At 37.0% G+C, this 27700-nt stretch overlaps 2 protein-coding genes across 2 annotated transcripts in view; one reads left to right on the top strand and one right to left on the bottom strand.

The window, feature by feature from the left end:
• Positions 1-27700, bottom strand: part of col4a6 (collagen, type IV, alpha 6) — a 542265-nt gene that overhangs the window by 399464 nt on the left and 115101 nt on the right. The window contains exons 4-6 of the mRNA XM_028815433.2: positions 23582-23716; positions 16933-16977; positions 8338-8454 (exon numbers count right to left, since the gene is read on the bottom strand). Coding sequence (XP_028671266.1) covers positions 8338-8454; positions 16933-16977; positions 23582-23716 — 297 coding nt within the window. The remainder of the gene's footprint in view (positions 1-8337; positions 8455-16932; positions 16978-23581; positions 23717-27700) is intronic.
• Positions 1-27700, top strand: part of LOC127529743 (craniofacial development protein 2-like) — a 928907-nt gene that overhangs the window by 864125 nt on the left and 37082 nt on the right. The gene's annotated exons all lie outside the window — the stretch shown is intronic.

Below are 27700 nucleotides of genomic sequence, written 5' to 3'. Positions count from 1 at the left end.
CATTCTTTTAATTGTGAGACAGAACTGTCATCTCTGTCTTGTCATGGAGCACAGTTTAAACTTTTGAAAAAGAGACAAATGTTTGTTTGCAGTGTTTGAATAACGTTCCTGTCTCTCTACAACCTCCTGTGTTTCTGCGCAAATCTGTGACCCAAGCATGACATTCTAAAAATAACCATATAAACATATGGTTTCTACTTCGCGGATTTTCCTATTTCGCGGGTGGCTCTGGAACGCAACCCCCGCGATGGAGGAGGGATTACTGTATATGTTTATGTATATATATGTTTACATAACCTCTTTAACACACTACTTCTCCGCTGCGAAGCGCGGGTATTTTGCTAGTTAGAGTATATGGACAAAAAACAGGTTCCAGTTATGACCATTTCGTAGAATTTCGAAATGAAACCTGCCTAACTTTTGTAAGTAAGCTGTAAGGAATGAGCCTGCCAAATTTCAGCCTTCTACCTACACGGGAAGTTGGAGAATTAGTGATGAGTCAGTCAGTCAGTCAGTCAGTCAGTCAGTGAGGGCTTTGCCTTTTATTAGTATAGATAACCGAAGAAAAAGAAATGATGCAATTTACATGTTGCTGTCAGTGGTGTAAAAACAAAAACCCAAATATTAATTGACACAAAAGAGACTTGGCTGATGTAGAGGTAAGAATGGCTGCTTATAAAGCAAGAGGTTGTGGGTTCAGTCCAGGGTCTTCCCTGCATTTATTGTTTTGAGTAGTGACCTGCTATTATTATTATTACTATTATAAAATAAAAATATACATTTGATTTGAGTTGGTAACACCCATTGTAAATTTTTGCTACTCAGTGTTTTTTTTATTGTTTTATTCTCTCCATCACATTCACGTGGTACAAAAAAGTCCAACATCCAAAAGGACTTGCATTGAACTGGCCTCATTATTAAAATTTGACTTCCGATTTACAGAAACTGCTTGTTTTTGAAGTTTTAAAAGTAAATTAAATGATTTAACTTAAAGGGTAAAAATAAAAAAAAATTAAGCCAAAAACTGATTAAAGAACTGCTAAAGTTATTTTATACCTTCTGTCCCCATGAGCCCCTGTGATATTCTCCCCCTTAACTGAATGCTATTTGTCTTACTTTGAGGTTAACTTTACTTTTCTCTGTCTTTTCTCCTAACTTTGCACACTTTCATTTCTTACTTAAAAGCTCACTACTCACATTCTTTATATTTCATTTTATTAATTTACCCTTATTCTGCCGCTCTCTTAACTGCTTTACTTTCCTGACCGCACAGAACTGTTCAGTAAAACTTTTACATACTTTTTCCTTCTTACTAAAAAAACTCCTTTACTGAATAAACACTGCTAGTTATTTTCCTTATTCTCTTCTCTGTTTCTACAGCTGCTTGCACTTGATCGGTGGCATACCGTGTAGTCAGCTGCCAACCTGTACTTAAAATGAATGCTTTCTTACTTATGAACACACGTGCCCTCACTTTCTATTAGCATTGTAATCTTTACAGTATTAGTGCTATATGGTGCTCTATCCAACTATTCTTTATATGCCTTAACTTTTTTCTCAGTAAGGAATCACTGTTACTTTTAACTATTCATAGCTATGACTTTGGATATTCATTTACAGATTTGCTGGTTTCAGCTACTGCTTTGTTATATATTGCTGAAATAAATGGACCACGCAATCTAGTCAGTTCTTCCTTAACTTTATTCACTCCTCCTCTTTACCTCTCCCTTTCCTCCTCCACCCCTTTCCTCACAACGACCTCTATCTCCTGACTGATTACATCAATATCCCACATGCATACTGTCCCACCTAGTTGATGCTAGTTTGAATACAAATAATAATAACAAGTACAAGGAAGTACATATAAGGTGACCAAGTATGTCTTAGTTTCCAAGACACTTCTCTTAGTCTCCAATCTAAACTGATATCCAATCAGGATATTAATTTACCCTGCTGCCCAAATTGGGTTTGGCTTCAATATATGTGCAGGTGTTAAATTTCTCCACACTAGTCCAGGCACCTCAGTCCATACTAATAATATGAACTTGCATTATTTTAAATTAGAATGAGAATCCAAGCAAGGGAGTACATTATTATGAAAGCTATTTGTGATTAACATCAGACCATTAGCTATTCATCTCCAAATGCAATCAGATATAAAGAGGATCATAAAGGAAGGCCTGGAAGAGAAAAATACTTCCTTATACTAATGATATCTTTGTATCACAGACCTATAATCATCTATAACACTACTAATAAACCTGCTAGGGAAATTTCCTAAAAATCTCTGTATTTAACATTAACTTGAATAAAAGAGTGAATTTTCCAGTAAATTTTATGGCAGTGAGAACTATACTGCAAAACATTTTACTGATTGTACCAGAATATTTTATTTAACTAGCTATAATTATTACAAATAAACATAAAGACCTCCTTAAACACAATTTTGACAGCACAATGGAAAACACTGAAGTTTTTAATAGATAGTCCTCCATCCACCTTACTCTAGCTGAGAGATTTATTGTAATTAAAATAAATATTCTTCCAAAGATCCTATATTTTTTCAAAGAATTCCTATAAAAATCAACAAGTACTTCAAAAGTTGGACTTATAACATAATTTATCTGGAATTCAAAATGCCCACATATTCATGTAGATTCCCTACTATGCAGGATATGGAGACACTCTTGAGGCTGTATGCTTTTTCTTTGCCCACTCGGGTCTGATAGTGAACGGTGTCTGGTGATACCACCTCTCATTCCAGACTTTCATGCGTAGCTTCACAACCATTTGAACTACTGACTACATGTGATCAAGAATTTCTTGATGATTATTTATTTGGAACTCAAAACATCCACATATCCAAAGAGCAACCCTACAAAGACCTAAGGCAGAAGGTGGCATGGCTCTACCCAACTTTCAGTTTTATTACTGGGCAGCAAACATACAAGCTATAAAAACCCGGACACAAATAGATGAACATACACAGGCTCGGTCCGCAATAGAAGTAAAATCCTGTAGTAATTATTTATATTCCCTGCTTTGTGCCCCAATAAATGCAAGTTATCGGCAATATACTAATAACCCAATTGTGCTTCACTCACTCAGAATATGGAACCAATGTAGAAAGCATTTTAAGATGGAGAATCTTTTATCTGTGGCACCTCTGCAAGAGAACCACCTATTTCAACCCTTGCAAACATATGCAGTTTTTAATATCTGGAAAAGATTTGGGATTAAATTGCTTAGAGATCTTTATATAGACAACATCTTTGCATCCTATGAACAATTACATTCCAAATTTAACTTTCCAGCCACACATTTCTTTCACTATCTTCAAATTAGGAACTTTGTTAAACAGAACCTGCCCGATTTTCCTTATCTCCCACCTTCCTCTATGCTGGAAAAAATATTGCTCAGTTTCGAGGACTCAGATAGCATTTCTGCAATTTAGAAAATTATTTTACAGTCCCTCCCTTTCAAAGATCCAAGAGGACAATGGGAAAAGGATCTCTCACTCAACATATCAGAAAAGGAGTGGAAGGTAGCAATGCAGAGAATTCACTCGAGCTTCATATGCGCAAAGCATACAATTATTCAACTAAAAAGTACATCGAGCACATCTGTCTCACTTAAAACTGTCTAAAATGTTTCCAGGGCAATATCCAACCTATGAATGCTGCAATCAAGTTCCAGCCTCACTGGGTCACATCTTTTCGGCCTGCGCCAAATTAACATCATTTTGGACAAAATTTTAAGTGCCTTTCAGACAGCCTTGGTGTCACAATCCCTTCTAACCCAGTAACAGCTGGGTTTGGTGTTCTTCCAGATGGGCTTAAAGTGGAGAAGGACAAACAAACTGTGATTGCCTTCACTACACTATTGGCACGTAGACTTATTTTGCTAAACTGGAAGAATCCTAACTCTCCTCTTTTAAGTCAGTGGGAAACTGATGTTTTATACTATTTGAAATTGGAAAAAATCAAATATTCAGTTTGAGGATCTGTACAGAATTTTTTCAAAACCTGGCAGGATCTAATCAATAATATCTTAGAATAAGCTCATAATGCACCGAGGCAGCAATTATCTCCACATTTCTTTTTCTTCTCCATTTATCTCTGTTGCCCTATTAAACTCATCAATTTAGGTATGTTTACAAGCCTTAAGTTTTACTCTGTTGGCCATGCTCTCTCTCTTAGGGGAGAGGTGAGGTGAGGTGAGGTGGGGGGGGGGGGGGGGGGGGGGGCGGGGGGGGGGGGAGGGGGGGGATTATGTGACTTGTTTTCAATCATATCTTTTGTAAAAATTGATCTATTTGTATGAAATGATTGCAATAAAATTAATAACATTAAAAAAAAAAAGAATTGCTTGATGATTCTCTTGTCCTGTGAATATTTAGTTAATAATGGCATTGATAGATCCTTGCAACTGAGGAAAAATGCACTAGTTTTATGTTCTGTTTGGTTTAAAGCTCTTCTTTTGTGATGATTAACTGTGTACCCTTGTCTTGTAACACTTGTTCCTAAGCAGCTTCACCCCAGAATGGTGTTTTCTCATTTGTGTTGAACTTATTTGTAAGTCACTTTGGGTAAACTCTTTGCTAAGTGAATAAATGTGCATGTAAATGTATATCTTCAGTTAATGAAAATGAATGACATTTAGCAGTTCATATATACATTCCAGTTCAGTATGCACTAGCCATGCCATAATTCAAATCAAGTTTTTTCCTCAACCATATACAGTAAAGTACATCTTCTTAAATCTAACAGGATGCTAAACTGTACAGCCTGACAAGGAAAGGGAGGTTATACTTAAGCTATATAACTAGTCCAGACTAGTGAGGCCACATTTTGTGCAGTTTTGGTCTCCACATTACAAAATAAGACACAGCAGTCCTGGATAATGTACAGAAAACAGCAACTACACTGATTTCAGTGATGCAAGGTATGAGCTATAAGAAATGACTGAAAGAGATGAACATTTTTAGTTTAAGCAAATGGATATTTAGAGGTGATATTATTTAATTATTTAAAAGTTTGAAGAGAATCAGTACAGTGGATCATAGCTGTTACTGTAAAATAAATTCTTCAAGAACACAAGGACATAGATGGAAAGTGGTTTGGTGTGGATTTTGTACAGATGTAATACCATTTTTTCTTCACACAGGGAACCATAGACACACAGAATAAGTAATCAAGTAGTATGTTAGTCATTAGGGGACCTTCAAAATTTGACTCAATGTTTAGAGCAATAATGTGAATAGGTTTGGCAAGGTTTGCTTGACTGAACAGCCTGCTGTCTTCAAATTATTCTAATGTTCTTGGCTTCCTTTCACACAATTTCAAAAAACAATGATGGTACTTGGTGACTGCAGACTACCCTTCACACTACTACATCTTTTATGAACCGACATCAAACAACCTATGTATTGGTTTGAGTTTCTCCCAGAATCCTTACCATGCATACGGCATGGCCATGCACCCTCCTCTTCCACACCTCAAACTCTTACACCTCCAACCATCCATCACCTCAGCCTTTCCCGCATTTATCTTGAGGGTATTTTCTTTCAAACGAAAATTCTATTTTTTTTCAATTTTAACGTATTAATTCAAGATTACTAGAGTATAAGAGCTTCCATGTACTTTGCTATGCAACAGACTTCAAACAACTCCTAGGTGCTTTCCCACTTTCACTTCAATACTCTCAATATCCACATCTGCTGTCCTGATAAACATTCCTACTTCCTCAAATATTCAAATCCCTATAGATATTAACCATTCTTCAATACCCAGCCAAACAGCTTCTCCAGATCTATAAATGCTAATGTAGATTTTTTCCTTCTCCTAACAACAAAGATCTCACCCCAAGCATGAAACTTGCTCCTGATATCTGGTTATTTTCCCTTGCACTCTCTCAACTATCTTTATTACCTGCTCTAAAAGCTCAGTATTACCCAAATGTGAATATATCACCAATTTAATTTGTATATTTCGATGAGCATACTTCTTTTCAGCACTTTTGTGATCCCTTTCAAAAAACCTACATATTGGTTCTTCTGATTTCTCACAAAGAACATCATTATTCTATTTATACTCTTATTTAACAAATTCTCCATGTACTTATTCCCAGTATACTTAATCCCATTACTATCAATCATGATGCTTTCATTGCTTTTTAAGCAATTCGTGCCTATGGCTGTACATCCAGTCTGCTTTATGATCTTGAACCTATTTCTCTTCCATTCCTTATTCTGCAGCTCACTTACAAATTCCTGACTTCCTGCATATTTGCAATTGCTTTTCAAGCATTTCTAGCTACCTTATAGATTTCTATGTCAGCTTCTTCTTTTGTTTTCTGTTGTCTTCTCGAACTCAGCATTCCACTACCATGTTTGCATGTGTCCTGTTTTTCTGTTTGTCCAACTGCACCACTCTTTTCTGATGTTTTCAACAAGACATTCTCCATTGGATTAGATATTATATAAACTCTATTAATCCAATGGGGAAATTCAGATGCATACAGAATTATACACATTAAGCATTGCTTTCCACTTTTCATTTACACCTGCTTCAGAAATATCAGCTATCAATATTTCAGCAGATTTTCTTCTCACACTCTCCTACTTCAATTTTCAGACCTACAGCCTTAGAACATACTTACTTTTACTTTTCTTCATGCCTCTGTCTAAAAGCTTCCCTTCAATCAAACAATGTTTTTATACTAAGGAATCACCTTCACAATTTATACCGTATCTCAGTCATTCTTCACTAACAAATAGTCTGTTATGCTTCTTAAATCGTGTAGCAGTAGAGGTATTTATCGACCTCTTGAACCCTCAGGTACCATGCCAAACACCAGGTAAAAGTCCAAGACTTATTTATTTTATAATAATTATGTGCACAAAGCACCCTCCACTCCACACTACACACTACACATACAATAATCAATAATCACTACAAATACCAATCCTCCTCTCCCAGACACTTCGCCACCCTTCCTCCCAGCTCAGCTCAGTGTTTGGGCTTTCCCAGAGTCCTTTTATACCCCTGACCCGGAGGTGTTCCTGTCCAACAATCCTTATTACTTCCGGGTCAGGGTAAAAGTCCTTTTCTTCAACCTGGAAGTACGTCATTTCTCCTGTTCATGTGACCAGGACGTACTTCCAGGTTATAGGGCACATAACAGTCTGACAGCCCCCCTACAGCGACTCCCGGTGGCCCCCATGGTATCCAGCAGGGCTGTGCATACAAACTACAAGGTCCATGAGGCCCTGCTGGAATTCAGGGAACCTCCATGCTGTTGGGAGAGCTCCACCTGGCGGCCTGGAGGGGTGGGCTGGAATATTTAGCCGGCCATCCATCACAACCCCTAGATGCATATGTCACCAACTTGTTTTCATTCTTAAATGTGGTATTTCACACAAACATTTCCAATGGATCAACAAACTCCAAAATCAGCTAACCTTCACATTCTTAGTAGTCATTTTTATAACTGCAACAAGACTTTTGCCTCCACTACTTTGAGTGACTATTATTCTGGCAAGGGTCTGCTAACTATTTATTAATTAACTAACATTTTACTAACCATTGCCATCACTGCTTCTCCACGAATGCTTGTACCTATCATTATTACCACTAAACATTTTCACACCTTTGCCTTTCCGTGTAGTCTACTGTAGGCATCTATTGTACTCAAGTGCTTTTATTCTCCTAGCATCTGAACTGCCAAACTATCTCAATGTAAAATTTGTTGATATTTTCTTCTTCCTTCCAAGCTTTACAACTGCCTCTAGTACCTATTACTGGTTCCCCTTTAACACAATAAATCTGATATCCTTCAGTCACTCCCAATGGTAAGTAAGCAATTTGTATTTTACTATTTTTTTCTTGCTAAATGTATAATTGTTTCTTATTGTATTTCCTCTAAACATTACAATTATTGATTGGCTCTTTATCCACTATACTGTACAAAAAAAACATCACCCTGATAAGTGATGGGGTTTTCTTCCTAAATAAAGTATTTTGTTGTTAGTCAGACATATAATGCTTGCCTTTATAGGTCAAAGGTTCCAAAAAGAAAGCCTTCACATAAGAAAGTATATCAACAGTTTTTCTTCAAATAACCAAAACAACAGAGTTCAAATGCTTACAAAGAAAATATGAAAGGTTAATGCTCAACGAAACAAAGACATAAGAGAAAGGTGAAGGAAATTAAATATAGACAGTATTAAAGGTATCTAAAATAAAATTTCATAAAGTTTTATAAAATCATTTCTCTTACTTTCTTAAGGTATTTCTTAACAATATGCCAACACTAAAAACCTGGTCATATACTTACTACAGGTCCTTGAATGCCTGGTAGACCATCCAATCCACTTAGACCAGTATCGCCTGTGATTCCATTACATCCGTCTACACCAGCTAGGCCCCTAGGTCCAGCCTGACCAGGATGTCCCTGAAATATATTTGCCAAATATTTAAGTAACAGGTACAGAACATATAAGGACTGAAAATCAATTTTTTACTGCAGCAGGAAATTTGCTTTTAAATAGATAATCTTCTTTACAATTAATGAATTAAACATTTTAACAGTACCTCGAGAAAACATTGTATTATTTTGCAATTAAAGTTGAGTACTTATTTATTATAACTTAACCATGATAAAAGGTGATCCAGTAAGACAGTAACAGATATTTACTTTTCTACACTGGCCTCCATCCCAATGCACTGCTTTATGCCATTGATGGATAACACTAAAAAGTTTCTTTGATTCATATTTGTATTTTAACTAGTTTGGTCTGCACTTTGTCTGATACGCCCAGATAAAATAAAATCTGATTTTGCTACAATGTTCCTTGAAATGAACAGGTAACCCATCAATTGTTGATTCCTGTCTTCTGGGTCTTGCTGCTTTAGATTTGCATAATGGGTGTGTATTAGATACATGTCAATACATTTACCAGAAATAAAATACACATTGGCTGCTGATAGAAAGTATGGCTTATCAGAAAAGAATTACAAGTCCGTAGAAGCTTATTACTACTCACAACCAGAATATTAAAAAAAAAACTTGGTAAACTTTGGAAGGGCAAATTTTGAGCAGATGTATCAAAGTCCTTAAGGAGGATAGATTGGGATAAGGTCTTAAGCTTGGAGATAGTTCAGGATCAATGGAACACATTTAAATACATTTTACATTTAATGCAGGACAGGTACATATCTACATTTGGAACTGGTAAGAAAATGAAAAAAAAAACTGTGGGTTAATAAAGAGTTGAAAAAGAAGTTGCTAAAAACAGCTGTATAAGGCGTATAAGACTGCTAACTCCAATGTGAACCACATAAGGAGTATGAGAACATGAGGGCAACCATTAAGAAGTGTATTAGGAAGGCTAAAAGGCAGTTACAGAAGAATATAGCAGATGAGGAAAAAGATGACCCAAAGAGATCCTTGCAGTATTTTAGTAGTAAAAGAACAGGAGGAGGTGCAGTGCTTTTGGAATAGTAAAGTGGAATAAAAAAAATACAGACAGTGAAATAGCAGATGTTCTAAATGTGCATTTTCTTGAGGTCTTGAGATGTGAAGAAGCAAATAACCTCCTTGAGGTAAAAAAGACTACTAAGGAGGTACTGAGTAATTTGGAAATTCTATAAGGAGAAGTACTTCTCAGATTAAATATGGCTAAAATCAAACAAATCACCAGGACCACCCTCAAGTTCTTAACGTGGTTAGCAAGTACATATACAAACCCTATTTTTAGGATGTCACTGCACACTGGGGAAATTCTGGACTGGAATTCTGACTAGAATATGGCAAATATCATCCTATTACATATAAAGGATGACTGGGCAGATCCATGCAATTATAGGCCAGTAAGCTTAATGTGCATCACAAGTAAATTAATGGAAAGAATTATTAAGGATAAGATTGAGCAAAACACAGTATGAACAGGAGTGTTACTGAATAGTCAACGTTGGTTCAGAAGAGGGAGGTGAAGTTTTACGAACATGCTAGAATTCTATGAGGAGGAAACTAGGGATGCTCCAATCGATCAGCTGACGATCAGAATTGGCTGATTTTCACTAAAAAAAGACTTCATCAGTGATCGGTAAAAAGGCCAATCACCAAAACCAATACTTTTCAGCCCCTGCTTTTCTAAGCTTTACAGTAATTTAGTTGCAGTGCTCCTTTACACAAGCTAATACATTAGCTGAACCAGCACACATCCTTTTTTTTCTTTTCTAGCAAACTTCCGCAGTGTAAACAAACAGCAGTGAGTGAAGGCTTGTTTTATCAGTGAATGAGGCGCAATTAGTATATTGGCCTTTTAAAAAAAGTGCAGTAATAAAGTGAAACAAAGTAATCAGAGAAGTCGTCCTGTGCAAACAGACAAATGAAAAGAACAGCCACTATAAAGAATTAAGACTTTTATTCTGACCTTTAAATTAAAACGGACACTGCTTCAGTTTGGACAGGAAGCTTGTTTAACACTAGAATTACCAAAGCCTATGAAAAAAACTTGTAAATCCGGCCCACCTTAAATCCCTTCGCACCTGTCCATCAGCGTCTTTTGTCTTGTACAAAAGAAACACCACCATGCACCAAAATGTGCAGACCGGGCAAGATCGGAAAAAAAAAACACACGGTCACTGATTACAACCACAAGATGGTATGCAAATAAATATGAATAATATGAATAATGTTACATCAGTGCCACAATGTTTTCCGAAATGTACCATACAGGTCATAAAATGAATAATTTCAAATATCATATATACCTACAGTGGTGTGAAAAACTATTTGCCCCCTTCCTGATTTCTTATTCTTTTGCATGTTTGTCACACAAAATGTTTCTGATCATCAAACACATTTAACCATTAGTCAAATATAACACAAGTAAACACAAAATGCAGTTTGTAAATGGTGGTTTTTATTATTTAGGGAGAAAAAAAAATCCAAACCTACATGGCCCTGTGTGAAAAAGTAATTGCCCCCCTGAACCTAATAACTGGTTGGGCCACCCTTAGCAGCAATAACTGCAATCAAGCGTTTGCGATAACTTGCAATGAGTCTTTTACAGCGCTCTGGAGGAATTTTGGCCCACTCATCTTTGCAAAATTGTTGTAATTCAGCTTTATTTGAGGGTTTTCTAGCATGAACCCGCCTTTTTAAGGTCATGCCATAGCATCTCAATTGGATTCAGGTCAGGACTTTGACTAGGCCACTCCAAAGTCTTCATTTTGTTTTTCTTCAGCCATTCAGAGGTGGATTTGCTGGTGTGTTTTGGGTCATTGTCCTGTTGCAGCACCCAAGATCGCTTCAGCTTGAGTTGACGAACAGATGGCCGGACATTCTCCTTCAGGATTTTTTGGTAGACAGTAGATAGATAGATAGATAGATTAGATAGATAGATAGATAGATAGATAGATAGATAGATAGATAGATAGATAGATAGATAGATAGATAGATAGATAGATAGATAGATAGATACTTTATTAATCCCGATGGGAAATTCACATTCTTCAGCAGCAGCATACTGATACAATAAATAATATTAAATTAAAGAATGATAATAATACAGGTGAAAAAAACAGACAATAACTATGTATAATGTTAAATATTAACGTTTACCCCCCCTGGTGGAATAGAATTCATGGTTCCATCTATCACAGCAAGCCTTCCAGGTCCTGAAGCAGCAAAACAACCCCAGACCATCACACTACCACCACCATATTTTACTGTTGGTATGATGTTCTTTTTCTGAAACGCTGTGTTCCTTTTACGCCAGATGTAACGGGACATTTGCCTTCCAAAAAGTTCAACGTTTGACTCATCAGTCCACAAGGTATTTTCCCAAAAGTCTTGGCAATCATTGAGATGTTTCTTAGCAAAATTGAGATGAGCCCTAATGTTCTTTTTGCTTAACAGTGGTTTGCGTCTTGGAAATCTGCCATGCAGGCCATTTTTGCCCAGTCTCTTTCTTATGGTGGAGTCGTGAACACTGACCTTAATTGAGGCAAGTGAGGCCTGCAGTTCTTTAGACGTTGTCCTGGGGTCTTTTGTGACCTCTCGGATGAGTCGTCTCTGCGCTCTTGGGGTAATTTTGGTCGGCCGGCCACTCCTGGGAAGGTTCACCACTGTTCCATGGTTTTGCCATTTGTGTATAATGGCTCTCACTGTGGTTCGCTAGAGTCCCAAAGCTTTAGAAATGGCTTTATAACCTTTACCAGACTGATAGATCTCAATTACTTCTGTTCTCATTTGTTCCTGAATTTCTTTGGATCTTGGCATGATGTCTAGCTTTTGAGGTGCTTTTGGTCTACTTCTCTGTGTCAGGCAGCTCCTATCAGGAGAAATCAGGAAGGGGGCAAATAGTTTTTCACACCACTGTATGTCTCTGTTTTTTGTCAGTGTGGCTTTGACATCATGGACCATAAGGTGAATACTAATTCAGTGTAAGCAGGAAAACTCAATAAAACTGAATTAAAAAACTCAAGTGGCAATGAGATACGAAGAAGGCAGATTCACCAGTGTTTGTGTGTCAGCTTTTATCCCTCCATCCACTCACATCTACAGTTATTCCCAGTTTCAAATAAAAACTAACGGCGTCAGATCCCTACGGGGTAGTAGTATGTATCGTGATTGTGACTGAGAGAATAAAAGTAAAAAAAAAATGCTAACTTTTACAAGTTCTATAAATTTACATCGGCTTTTACAGATGCAAATCAAATGCATGTTTTTATTGTACAATGTTAAGAATAAGAGCAGCTCACTATTCAAAATGGTAAATATACGAGACAGTCAGGATCAAATCGGGGACTCTTAATTACAAGTCAGCAATTCTTGCCACTACGCCATGGAAGCTGTTGCATCATCCTTGAACCTTTTGTGAAAGTGTTTATTTGATCTTTGGACTTCAGGCTTTACACAGTATATAGTTTATGTCTATATTTTATCATTTATTACTAAAATATGAAAAACATTTCTGTTTTAACAATGTGTTTACACAAATTATTGTAGAAACGGAACACACATGAGATGCATGTGTTCCAAATAACGATATATTATTTCCATTCTAAAACTCCAGCACTTCACTCCCAGATAATCAAGTCTGGAAGTGGGAAAACTTTGTGCCCGTTCTGCTGTGGGGGCGATGGAATAGTAGGCTGCTTGCTGCTTGTCTTGATCCGCACATTTACAAGACAAATGATGCTGGTGGAGAGGTGCAAAGAGATTTAAGGTGGAACAGATTTACGAATTTTTTCATAGGCTTTGGTAATTCTAGTGTTAAAATGCAGAAGCTTGCTCTTTTAATTGGAAAAAGAACAGATACAGACAAATTGGAAATTTCTGCTTAGTAAACAACATTAAAGATTTGTACTGTATTTATTATTTGTTGCTGTGTGTCATACAGCATACGAATGGACCGAAACATAATGTCTCAGAGGTGTTCTATTGGATTTAGGTCAGGTGAGTGTCGGGGCCAGTCAATGGTATCAATTCCTTCATCCTCCTGCATACTCTTGCCACATGAGGCCGGGCATTGTTGTGCACAAGGAGGAACACATGGACCCAATGCAACAGCATAGGGTCTGACAATGGTTCCAAGATTTTAATCCCGATACCTAATGGCAGTCAAAGTGCCGTTGTCTAGCCTGTAGAGGATATGGATGGATGGATATGCCTCCGCAGACCATCACTGACCCACCACCAAACAGTTAGCATAACATTGTCCATGGCTTATCCAGACCCTTTCATGTCTGTCACAAGTGCTCAGGGTGAACCTACTCTCATCTGTGAAAAGTACAGGGTGCCAGTGGTGGACTTGCCAATTCTGTTATTCTATGGCAAATGCCAATCGAGCTCCACAATGCTGGCCTGTAAGCACAGGGCCCACTAGAGGACGTCTGGCCCTCAGGCCACCCTCATGAAGTCTGTTTCTGATTGTTTGGTCAGAGACATTCACACCAGTGGCCTGCTGGAGGTCATTTTGTAGGGCTCTGGCAGTGCTCATCCTGTTCCTCCTTGCACAAAGGATCAGGAACCCATCCTTCTATGGCCCTGTCCAGCTCTCCTAGAGTAACTGCCTGTCTCCTGGAATCTCCTCCATGCCCTTGAGACTGTGCAGGGAGACACAGCAAACCTTCTGGCAATGGCACATATTGATGTGCCATCCTGGAGAAGTTGGACTACCTGTGCAACCTCTGTAGGGTCCAGGCATCGTCTCATGCTACCAGTAATGACACTGACCAAAGTCAAATGCAAAACTATTGAAAAAACAGTCAGAAAAGATGAGGAGGGAAATGTCAGTGGCCTCCATCTGTTTAACCATTCCAGTTTTGGGGTCGTCTCATTGTTGCCTCTCTAGTGCACCTGTTGTTAATTTCATTAACACCAAAGCAGCTGAAACTGATTAACAACCCCTTGTGAATTTCCCCTTGGGATTAATAAAGTATCTATCTATCTATCTATCTATCTATCTATCTATCTATCTATCTATCTATCTATCTATCTATCTATCTATCTATCTATCTATCTATCTATCTGTCTATCTATCTATCTATCTATCTATCTATCTATCTATCTATCTATCTATCTTAACTGACCAGGTCAATATCCCAAAAGTTTCATTGACTTGATGCTCTACTCTGATTAAAAAGTGTTTGTTTAATTTTTTTGAGCAGTATATTTACATGTACTGTATATATGTTTATTGTTAGAGAAATGGTGTAAACCACTTTTGTTAATTAAGCCTTGTTTAAGATAAATATATTACAGAAAAAATGAAACAATATGGCTGAAGCATTTTGTATTTTTATGCCAAATGTATTATGAATATATATTTGTGTACATATTTTATTAGTTATAGTACGTTTCTGCTGTTTATGTTTGTTTATGTTTCTGGACTTCTCTAGCGCCTTCAACACCATCCAACCTCTGGACTATCTTACAGACAGACCTCAGTATGTGCGTCTCGAGAACTGCACGTCTGACATTGTGGTCAGCAACACAGGAGCACCGCAGGGGACTGTACTTTCTCCGGTCCTGTTCAGCCTATATACATCAGACTTCCAATACAACTCAGAGTCCTGCCACGTGCAAAAGTTTGCTGACAACACTGCTATCGTGGGCTGCATCAGGAGTGGGCAGGAGGAGGAGTATAGGAACCTCATCAAGGACTTTGTTAAATGGTGCGACTCAAACCACCTACAACTGAACACCAGCAAAACCAAGGAGCTAGTGGTGGATTTTAGGAGGACCAGGCCCCTCATGGACCCCGTGATCATCAGAGGGGACTGTGTGCCGAGGGTACAGACCTATAAATACCTGGGAGTGCAGCTGGATGATAAATTGGACTGGACTGCCAATACTGATTCTCTGGACAGAGCCGACTATACTTCCTTAGAAGGCTGGCGTCTTTCAACATAGGGATAAGCCAATAAAGGTATATTTTACCTTGCCTCAACTTCGCATTTGCTGAAATTCCTTTTTTCACATGCTTTTCCCATTGTCTTTGAACTGAACACTGAAAGGAAAGAGCTATTTATATCGATTTCATATTAAATTATGTAAAATACTGGGAGGAGTTGGGGTGGGGCATTAGGCGCATGCACGTGCGTTAAATTTCACGCTGACCGGGATTTATGTAGGGGAAGAATGTGGAAGTTAACATACTCACAGATTTATGCATCTGGATATTTTTGTGCATATGCATATTTCTGTTTTTGTCTGTAAGCCATGTTTTAGTGTGAATTCTACGTATGGCGTTATGCATGAGGCTCCAGGTTCTAAGTATCTTCTCTGGTGATGCTCTACCAATTCTAATATAGCCATTTTCAGCTCCTGCTTGTTGCTACCTTAAGTTTTCTCTTGGGTGTCTGCCTTCTCCATTAAAGAATTTCCCATTTTTTTAGCTTTGAAAAACTCCTGTGCTGTCTTAACAGTATACTTGGCATCATTATGTTCTTGTAGGATGAATCACCATTTGGAGACACCACCATATTTAACAGATGAGGTGGTATGCTTTGGATCCTGGGCAGTTCCTTTTCTTTTCCATACATTGCTCTTGCCATCATTCTGATACAGGTTAATCTTTGTCACATCTGTCCACAAGACCCTTTTCCAGAATTCTGCAGGCTTTTTAAGTGCTTTTTCGCAAACTGTAATCTGTCCATCCTGTTTTTCTGGATAACTAGTGGGTTGCATTTTGTAATATGACCTCTCTATTTCTGTTAATGAAGTCTTCAGCACATACAAATCTGCATCCTGAAGACTGTTTATGATCTGTCAGATAGGCGTTTGGTGCTTTTTCTTTACCATAGTAAGGATTCTTCTGTCATCAGAAGCCGAGGTCTTCCTTGGCCTACCAGTCTCTTTAAGATTACTGAGATAACCAGTGCATTCTTTCCACCAAATGATACTCCAGACATTTGATTTAGGTATTCCTAAGGTTTTACAGATTTCTCTAATGTTTCTATTCTTGTTTTGCAGCCTTATAATGGGTTTTGTGACTGTCATTGGCACAGCTCTTGTTCTCATGATGAACAATGGCAACTACAGACACAAAAAGGTAGAAGCAAACCTAGGTATCTTATGTCTGCACTAATAAAGCAGTGAAACACACTTGAGCAATCATAACCACCTATGACACCAACTATTCCAAACTTTATGGTGCCCTAAAATGAGAGGGCCATGTAGAAAAAGTGTCATTTCTACATAGTGTGACAGAAATGTATGCAAACTCCCTTAATTTAAAGTCTGAATTGTGCACTTTAATCCCATCTGAATTGTTTGACTTGTAATTTTAAACTGTAGAGCATAAATCAACAACAAATGTGTCTTTCTCCCAAACATCATGGAGAGAACTGTGTTTAGAGATCTGACAAAAACAAAAAATGCAGCATGGAAAACAAATAACTGTTGGCTTCTTACCGCAATCCCATTGACTCCAGGAAATCCAGAGACACCTATTGGCCCCTTCAAAAGAATGTAGGCGTAGAAGCAGAAAAAGGAAAAAAAACACAGTAGTTAATGTTGGATTTTACATTGCCATAATTTAAACTGATCTGTTTTGTTATATAATTTTATATATCTTACAGCAGCATAAAAGAGTAACCAAAGTTTTCATGCTGTTTAAAAATCTACATCTTGCATACTAATTTATTTGAGTTCAGCATTTGAGTTTGCAGGAGATTTCACAGTGACATATCAGAATATCTCACTTAATCCAGAGCTTGGCCATACATAGCCACCATTTGTGCCAAGAACATTAAAAAACTATCAGAAACAAAAACTAAATGGAATGCCAGTCCATCATAGTGTTCACTTACACAAACATCCATGCAGGGCTGATTTGTAATTGCCAAATAACCAAACATATATCTCTTTGAAATGTCAGAGAAAAACAAGTACTTGGTGAAAAATCCATGCATACTCTATATAGATCATAAAATGGTGTGGGATATAAACCCAATACAACAGATACATGAGGCAACAGTGCTAACTGTTAAGCCCCCATTAAAAAAGTGAAACTTTAATATTAAAATAATTGAGAGAGATTGATAATAATTAATAAGATTAAGATCCTGTCAAGTAAATTCTTTAAAATGTTTGGAATAGTTAACTATAAGAAACGCAAAAATGTGATATACTTTTTTCAAAAAGAATATAATATGTTCTGTACTTAAAAATTCATTGCAGCTATTGGTTTCACTAGTTACTTAAAATACTGGATTCAAATATGTTTATAGACTTGAGACACGAGTTTCCAACAGGAGAGACTGTGCCAGGATCATTATTCCTTCCAACTTTATTAACAATGACAATAAGTTTGACACAGTGACTCCGTCTTGTGTAAAGGTAGTCAAAAAAGTCAATATGTGAATAATTTTAACATGCAAGTAAAATGAAGATTAGTTACAATATGAATTGGCTGAGCTGAACTTAAGGGAGCAAACTCTGCAAATGATTTAGGCAAATACATTAATTCAGCAGCTTCATTTTCATCCTATTTTAATCTAAATTCTCAAGTGCTGTGGTCTACAAAAAATGAAACACAAACCTGTTACCTGTAGTATTTGGGAGGGCAAAATGCTACTTATTTGATTTCTTCAAAATAATTTGCAGAATTTTTATAGTATAAAGCATCTTTCACAGCTAGTACAATAAGATTAGTAGTTTGTAATAAAATTTTACTTATTACATTTATTTCCACTTACTGAACATCTTAAAAGGTGGTGTCATTAGAGCAAAACTTCTGAAAGAGAGTATAATACATCTATATATATAAAATCCCTATGTGTGTCCAGGTGTCCATGTGTGGGTGTCTTCTGGTGAAGTGCACATGCGCGGGGCATGGTGCGATGCACGATATTACTGTCAGAGAAAGTTAGAGGCATTTTACGGAAATACAAACCAGTATTACTGCGAGAGGAAATTAAAGGCACACAATACAATGACGCATATTATAGCCACATACAAGCCAGTATTACTGTCAGAGGAGATTAAAGGCATATTACAGACGCGCACGCCTGTATTACCGCCAGAGAAAATTAAAGGTATATTACGGACGTATATTACGGACGTACAAGCCAGCGGACGTACAAGACGGTATCCTTCAATAAGGGCGCGCACAAAAAGGCGAGCCTCAAAAGGACGACCTCAATTGGGCGCAGCGAATAAAGGCGCGCGTAAATAAAGATCTGCACCTGTTGCTCTTCACATATTCCAGAGCCATTTGAACTAAATTATCTACGCGCCCTTATTGAATAGAGCCGTACAAGACAGTATTACTGTCACAGAAAAATAAAGACACACAATACACGGCAGCAGCCCACGAAGAACGGTCAGCTCAGCAAGTAAACATCAACAAAAGAAAGGCTGAAAGAAAGAAAAATACGACCAACAAAAAGAATGAGGTCAAAGTCCCTTGCCATTTAATATAGACTGTTCCTACTAATGTTTATGCACTACTGTTCTAGCGCCCGTTATTGTAATGGGCTAAATGACTAGTTAGATATAAATTATTAAGTAGAGCTACAGAGGGTGTTTGCATTAAATTGCCTAGAGATGGACTGGCATACTTTTCAGGGCTGTGTCCTGCCTGTAGCACATTACTGCTAGGATAGGCTTTATCAAAATTGCAACTTTGTACTAGAAGAAGACAATCTAAACAAAGGTACAACAGATGTTGAATGTCTGACAATAGTTTTCATTTATGTAAATATGCATGTATTAATGGCTGGAAGAATTCATGTAAATATGTAAGTTATAATAAGTATGTTAGAATTACTAGGAGGTAAAATTGATATTGGTTATTTGGGACCAATGAAGGTGACAAATGTATAGCGTGGGCCGTGGTGGAGAAGTTTATAAAATGAAAATAGTTGGTGGGTGAAAAAGGATGGGTGGGAACCTTTACAAGTTGTTGCTGTAAAACTTGCTAGGGAGTACGGTTTATTATATACAGTATATATCAATATCTTAAAAATTAAGATCTTTGTTAGAATGAAAACCTGAGACAAATGCCTGAATTCAATATAAGATATACAACAGAATATTTGTTTTTCCCATGCCTATTTTGGAGGTGGAAGGTATATTGATTTAATGATTTAGCTCTACTGTCTCACAGCTGCAAATCATCAAAGGCAGGCCAAAGTCTGTTTAAACTTTAAAGTTTCTCTGTGTCTATCTGGATTTATTCTGAGTCCTTCAAACCAAAGGTACACAGGTTAGGTTACCCATTGCAAATCTACTTTCCTTAACCTCAATTGGCAAAAAGATTTAACCAGTCCTCACACTAATACAGTATATTTTTCTCTTACTTTTCTCTATTTTCCTGGGCTTTTCTCTCAGATGAGGTCATGGTAGAATGGATGGCTAGGGGTGCTCTGTTATTTATGTTTTCATTTAAAATATTAAAAGAATTGAATACTTTGTTAAATTAAGTCATCCAGACTATCATATCATGTTTTATTTATTAGAAGATCTGTTTGTTGTGCAATATTACTAATAAAAATCTGATTACAATAAATAAATAAATAAATAAATACAATTATTATTATTTAAAAACCAACTAGGAAATCGGTATACAGGAAGAGGGAGTATCAAGACAGGTGGTCAGAGCTGAGCAAAGCTGTGACCACCAAAAACCCTGTGGATAAATAGTTACTAAAGTTTCTTTTCCTAGATATCAGAGGAGTGGAGAATCCTATACTAATGTTTTAATTGCTATGAGTCATCAGGAAACTATGAGAGTTCAGGAGTTCGAAAAAGGAAATCTAACCCATATTTTATACTTACAATGCCGCAATATCTCACTTTACTTGGGAAAGTATAAAATATGGTGCAGGTGCCAGAGTGGAAGGACAGGCATCCTGGTGGGAATAAAGAAAGGATTCATGGGAGGCCAGGAGGCCATAATGAAAGAATTAGGTAAACAGGCTCACCGGGAGCAGATCATTCCCCCACAGGTGGCAAAGTCCCAGAGAGCTAAGCCTAATCCGGACACCTGCAGGGTGACATAGGAGTTGGAATCCAGAAACACAACCCTGTTGGGGTCTTTGGTGAACGTCAGAGGCCACTGCCGGTGTAAGACTGCCCCGGTTTTCATACGACCCGGAAATACTCTGGATGACCTAGACAGGAGACCGGAAGCACCTCCCAGGTCTAGTTTAAAAGGAAGCCTGCTGCCTCACTTAAACTGAGTCAGAGTCGGAAGGCAATGGACAACACTGTTTTGGAAGAGGAAGGAAGAATTGTGAATAGCTGATAATTGTATGTGGAAGGCATTCTGTGAAATAAAAATTATTTATTTGAACCTGGATTTGTGTCAGGTATTGCTATGTCTATGGTTTGGGGCACATACCTCTGCTCTAACACAGAATTGACTTTCCTTGTGTCTTCAGTTCTTATTGAACTAGAAGACTTTTTTTATCATTTCTAAACAACAACATAAAATACCCTAACGCCAATACCTTTTGTTTGCTTAGCAAGAAGAAACGTGAGAGTCAAGTGGATGCCCTTTTTTATGTACAGAGTCTGTTTAAGTGTGCTTAGTATATGTTACCAAAAGTGCCTCCTATTGTAGCATTACAGTTGCAATCATAGTGAAGCTATCAAGGTATGCTTCTATTCTTTAGGCATATATACTGCCAATATCAAAGTCTAGGGACAAGTGTCACAGTGGTCAGAGTTTAAGGTTCAATTTGGTCCAGCTTCTTTCAGTGTGGAATTTGTACATTTTCTCTGTGACAATGCTGGGTTTCTCTCACATCCCAAAAAACATGCAGATTAGGTTAATCAGGCCTGTAACAAGTGTGCTCTATGACGAAGTGGCATCCCATCCACAACTTATATTTTTATTGTGCTTGATGGTTCCAAGATCAGCTTCCTTCAAAAGGAAACTTACCGTATTTTTCGCACCATAAGACGCACTTTTTTTTCCCCAAAAGAAGGTTGGAAATGTCTCTGCGTCTTATGGAGCGAATATTGCGTCACAGACCATGATGTGTAGTACCTCACAAAAGTCGACATCCAGGGGTAGATGGCGACAAAACTCACTGTTACGTTACAGGCATTCCCTCTGTGCTTGGAGGAATGTTAGACTCATTGACTCGGCATCTAATCCTTGCATGTGCGTTGAGTTGCAAAATGTAAACAAATGTAAGCAAAGGCAAGATGACATCGACATCTCACGAGGGAGCGAAGCGAGTGCAGAAAACAAAATACTCAGCAGACGATGTTTTGCGCATTATCACTGAGTCGGACTCTGATTTTTCAGAATCTGATTTTGTTGAGAGTGATCAGGAGATCGAACAAGAGAGTAAGGAACTTGCAAGGTTCGTGTGGGAGTAATACCTAGACATTGATCTTTGGGAGCCAAACTGGCTACCGGACTTCACAAGACAGTATGGGTTGCTGTTGGACTCGACAGATTACCAGCCGCTGGACTACTTCAGGCTGTTCTTTCCTGAAGCTGCCTTTCAGCTACTGTCAGACGAAACAAACAGGTATGCAGAGCAATTTTTTGAATTGAGGGCTGTGCTTGCACCGCATTCTCGTTTTTCAAACTGGAAACCCACAACAAAACACGAGATGAAGGGCTTTGTGGCATTACAAATATAGATGGAACTAGACTGGCGATATAACTTCAGGGAGCATTGGTCCAAACGTGCTTTGTTCCCTGGTGGCTTTGGACAGGTTATGCCACGTGATGATAGGTATGTGCTCCTGCAAAGTGATTGTGAGCAATTGAGCTTCATAAATTCTGACACTAGCGATGAGGAGTTCTTGGGGTTTCCATAAAACTAGAAGAGTGCTTGAACCTTAAAGTCCCTCCTTATTTGTTAATGACAGTGATGATGTTTCTTAATACAGCTGTTGAATTTACATGGTTGAAATATTATTCTGTTATATTTTATTAAACATATTAGTACACCATTTGGTTCATAATATTTTTTTCTTGTTTTCCTCCTCTAAACCTAGGTGCGTCTAATGGTCAGGTGTGTCTTATGGTGCAAAAAATACGGTAATTAGGCATGTTTTGAAAATGAATGAATGTGTATTTTCAATGTGACTTTCGCTAAACTAAGTCATCTCTGTAGACTCCATCCATGTAAGGTCTAGTGAGCAACAGTTCTTCAGTCTCAGAAATCTAATCTGATTCTAGCATTGTATTCAGGTGGAAGTCCGGTCCAAAATAAACTTTTATGATGATCAAATTGAATATTTATGATAAGAGCATTTGAGTTGTTTTGCCTTGCAGTTAGGAGACTTGGGTTCACTTCCCGGGTCCTCCCTGAGTGGAGTTTGCATATTCTCCCTGTGTCTGCGTGGGTTTCCTCCCACAGTCCAAAGACATGCAGGTTAGGTGCACTGGCAGTTCTAAATTGTCCCTAGTGTGTGTACTTGGTGTGTGTGTGTGTCCTGCAGTGGGCTGGCGCCCTGCCCGGGATTTGTTCCCTGCCTTGCACCCTGTGCTGGCTGGGATTGGCTCCAGCAGACCCCGTGACCCTGTGTTAGGATATAGCGGGTTGGATAATGGATGGAGTTATTTTGTCAAGTTTGCATATGTGTACTTTCTTGGGAAGTAGTACAAATTAGATCATTAATGTAATGCTTTGTCAACATGCTACTGCAAAAGAAATAAGGTTAAAGGTTATTTTCATGATGAAAAGAAAAGAAGATTAAAGACGCTATTTTGGTTATATAGCCTTAATTAGGTGTACTTTTTGTGTAAACATTTCTTATTTTTCAACGTGCATTATAAAGGGTATGATACAAACCAATTTTCTTAATTATTCAGAAACTTTTATTGTTCAGGATCATGCAAAACAACCAAACTAAAGAAAAGAGTATAATTGCTGATCTTGCTAAGATTACATAGTGCTTAATTCTCAGAAAGGGTTGAGAGGTTTCTCTATGCAGACAGCTATGTTATGAATGCTTTTCACTTCTTAATTTGCTTTAGAAAAATCCAGTATGTTTTTTATATTAAAACACATAAAATGTACACATATAACCAACTACAGTTGTTATCAAAAAACTTGCATTATTAGTATAAACAACTAAGACTACTTACCTTGTCTCCTTTACTTCCTGTCTGTCCCTGTGGGCCATGGCTGCCTTTCTCACCTTGTAGGCCTGTTAGCCCAGTAGAGCCAGGAAATGCTTGGGCACCTTGAGGTCCCGGTGGCCCTTGTGGACCTGGATGACCCTAAAATGTCAAAGTTCATCTTATTAAATTATTAACTGTTTGTTACAAGTAATGTTTGTGTTTTGTTAAGATTACACATTATTAAAGAACTGGATCTGCTACAGCTCCCAATACACAAACTTCATTCTGCAATAAAACTTTTAGATAGATAGATAGATAGATAGATAGATAGATAGATAGATAGATAGATAGATAGATAGATAGATAGATAGATAGATAGATAGATACTTTACAGCATGTGTGTAAAATTAAATATTTAAAAGGTATGCAAAAATAATGGCAATTGCTCTTTCACAGTCCAGACAATTATAATTATTCAGCTCCAACAAAGTAATCTCTGTAGCCTCTGATCAGTAAACTATAAATCAAAGGTTGAATGAGATTATCTAACAATACAGATCTTTTCTACAGTGGAAGCTGTTTTAGATAAGAGTCAACACTGGTCAACAGCAGTACACATTATAAACATATATAAGTCTAGTCGTTTATATTAGATACAAATCTAAAATGTATAGACTTAGATAATTTACAATTTTAAATAAGGATATAACTCAGTTACCTTGTGATTGAATCTAAAACGATATGGGCTAGTAGATCCCAGGGCTGGCTAAATCACTACAAATGGTCCTTATTCAGAGTTTAACATAAATACTGCAAATTTGTAGTTTCATATTAAGAAGAAATATTAATTACAAATATGTAACAGAAGTTTTAAAGATGGAAAGGAGACTAAAGAAGCTTATTTTGTCCATTTTGTCTAAACTAAGCTGAAACTGAGAGAAGACATTATACCATTCTATGAGATAATGGAAACAAAAAGATTTGTTAATGACAACTGTTATTGATACAAAATATGTTAAAGTATGAATTTTGCACAAATATAAAATAAACTGTTTCTTCACAAATAATCTTCTTTATTAATATGTCTAAAGGCACCTTGGGGACCTTCAATTCTCAGTTATTTTGAATACATTAAATAAATATGAATTGACAAAGGCCTAGGCTCATAAAAAATTCTTACAGAATGTTTATGTAAAGCATGTGTTAACCTATAATTCTAAAACACCCACCACAGCCACTAAGCAGTAGCACCAACTGATGCAATGTGCTTTCTACACGTGATTCTTTTCTATAGTGAAGACTAGAGATGCACCAGTCCTAATCATTAGTACTAGTATTGGTCTGATACCACCCACTAGGTAGTCTGACTTCCGATTAAACTCTGTCTTTTGTCTTTTTGTGAGTACCAACAGTGGACAAATTTGGGCAGCGGAAAAATTAAACAGCAGTTAGACTTTAAACACAAAAAGTTGTCTGAAAGTAATTCAGTAACTGAAATTGTGCAAAGTATGTAATATTTTAAAAACATAAGATAAGTGTTTTTGCTGGGAAAACAAGGGCAGTGGCTGTGCAAAACAACCTCTGTTAACCCATTGTGTCCAAATATTTAAATAAATAAACCACAAGCTATTGTATTGACATCAAAGTTATTATTAATGGAAGTAATAAGAGGACATTTATGTTTTTAAGAGGCTGCCCTCTAAGACAAAGTCAGTTTTTCTTAGTTATTTGATCATTTTATTCATGTAGGATTATTCTGTAAAGTTTATTTCACCTATATCTGTCATATACAAATTTGAAGTTAGAATAAATATATAAATTTATTTTACACAACCCTGTAATATTTTAAATAAATTTAAAAACTGTAGGTCTCTCTACTCAACTTTGTATTGCTAGGTCTGTCCTTGGCTAAGAGATGCATAATTTGGTCTGAGCTATAGCCAATACTGAGAAACCGGTATTTTAGGAAGTGATTATTACATATGTATGCTAGTAATAAAATTTAAAATAATATATAATATAGATTCATTTTCCTAATCAAAAATTATGACTATGCCAATTCCATAAGTGAAATGATTGACAAATCTTTCAATTTAAGAGAGATCTCATATCATTTTGCATATAATACATAACTGCACTTATTTGCTGCTGACAAACTGAATTTTGCAGGCACCCACATCTTGATGCTTCAAACACTATAAATTTGGCTTGCATCAAAGTTAATCCTTTGCCATTAGAACTATAGATACACTGCAGTCTCCAAATAAACCTTAAATCCAAACAAAGCCACACTGCTGCTTGGAAAGTTTTTCAGTTTTTCAAATAAAAACGAAGCAAACAGCTCTTCTAAATGTTGTTTATGTGATGGAAAAATTACATGGGGAGGTACAACACCAGCAATCTAAACATCAGAAAACTAAACATGAAGTCACTACTAGGGTTAATTCATTTTGTATTTCTGAGTAATTTGCTTTGCCTTGAGTTCTGAAACATTGTGGAAATGCCTTAAAGTCAATACAGAAGGAGAAACTGAACTACAGTAGTTTTGAATGGATTACAATGGTGCAAAGGCTTTTTAAGTACACCTGATGGCTAAGGAATCATCTACCAACTCTGCTGAACTGATTGGTGTGGCCAAAATGTGACCTTAAGCAGTGAATCAGCATTGCTAACCACCACAATTGGCACCACCATAACCTTTAAGATACAGATATACAGACACATTTCAAGTTTCTTTCTGCATGCATGTTTTATGTTTAAATGTAATAGCAAGTTTTCTGCTCATTTTTAGCCCATTACTATGATCAGCATTATATACAGTGAGTGGTTGGCGCAGCTACATTGGTTGTTACAACTCTGTGATAAAAGCATTATAAGGCACCAGGAAGAAAAAAATAAGTTTGTCTAAGCTGGCCTCCTTGCAAATTTCCAGGAAAATATTTGGCAAATAGGGTTACCAACAGACATAGCATACTGGCTGCAAAAAACAATGAGACAAATTTTGGCAACCAATGCTTGTCATTAGTAATAAATAATGATATGGAGGAAATACTTAAGAAAATAATGATGCAACCCTTGGCATATTCATATTTGTAAAGCATATAAAGATCTTTGTTGTCTCAGTTTATATATGACTCTACATTATGATGCAACCTGCTCTCACTTTCTGTGTGTATGCATCACTATTGGTTGTTGAAACGTCATGACGAAAAATAACTTTTTTGATTAGGTAAATATAACAGCTGCAGGCAGCAGAATAGAATGTCAGAATATGTACTCTTTGATTAAGTCACTGCACATGTAGACATTAATGTTTTTGTGAAGGGTTATTTTCTCAAGTGTCAACTTCGTTAAAACTGCTGTTATCACATGCCAGTCAGCAATGTACAAGTTACAAGCACTACATGCTTTACAGACACACCAGAAACAAAAAAAGTAAAAATACTGATAATACATAAAATGCACATACAGTACATCTGTGTGTACCTTTTGTTGGTATGGAATGATTTTGAGAAGACATGCATACTAGAATTGCAGTCTACTATGTACGCATGAACTTGAACTAAAAGTAGAGATCTAGCAGTGTTCTGCACAAATGGGCAAGCAGTATAGTCGTATTCCCTTATTTGACTATCATGAAAGTGTCTGTCAGCACCAGTATAGTCAGTAAAATGCTTTTTAGTGCTGTTTCAAGAGTTACAGATAAGAAAAGAAACATACTGATGTGTGATTAAGCATAAATGGTATTTTTAAAGAAGAAACCTAATTTTATTTATTTCAGTTGCCAAGAGTTACAATTAAGCCATAGCTTAAATTCCAGTTTGCTCAAAGAATTTGAACCTATAAAATGTGGATGAACACAAGTGCTACAGGTTGCCGCTGCTCTGCTGGAAACTTGGTTTAGTTTTATTTTATTAGTTAAGTTTATTTCATTAATCTGCTGTTCTCTCATTTAATCAGCAATAGATACTATAATTTGTCATTATCTGCCAGAGTTTTGTATTTTTTGTTTTAATGATATCTGATAAATACTGTATTTGCTGGTTGCTGATGACCTGCCTTCTCCAGCTGGAAGCTTTCCACAATGCAGATTAACAGACTGTTTCTTTGGAGCATGTTTACCTGGATTATCCTGTTTTTCAT

Source organism: Erpetoichthys calabaricus, chromosome 12 (assembly GCF_900747795.2).
Source record: "Erpetoichthys calabaricus chromosome 12, fErpCal1.3, whole genome shotgun sequence".
Classification (NCBI taxonomy): Eukaryota; Metazoa; Chordata; class Cladistia; order Polypteriformes; family Polypteridae; genus Erpetoichthys; species Erpetoichthys calabaricus.
This window is presented reverse-complemented; position numbering and strand designations above follow the sequence as displayed.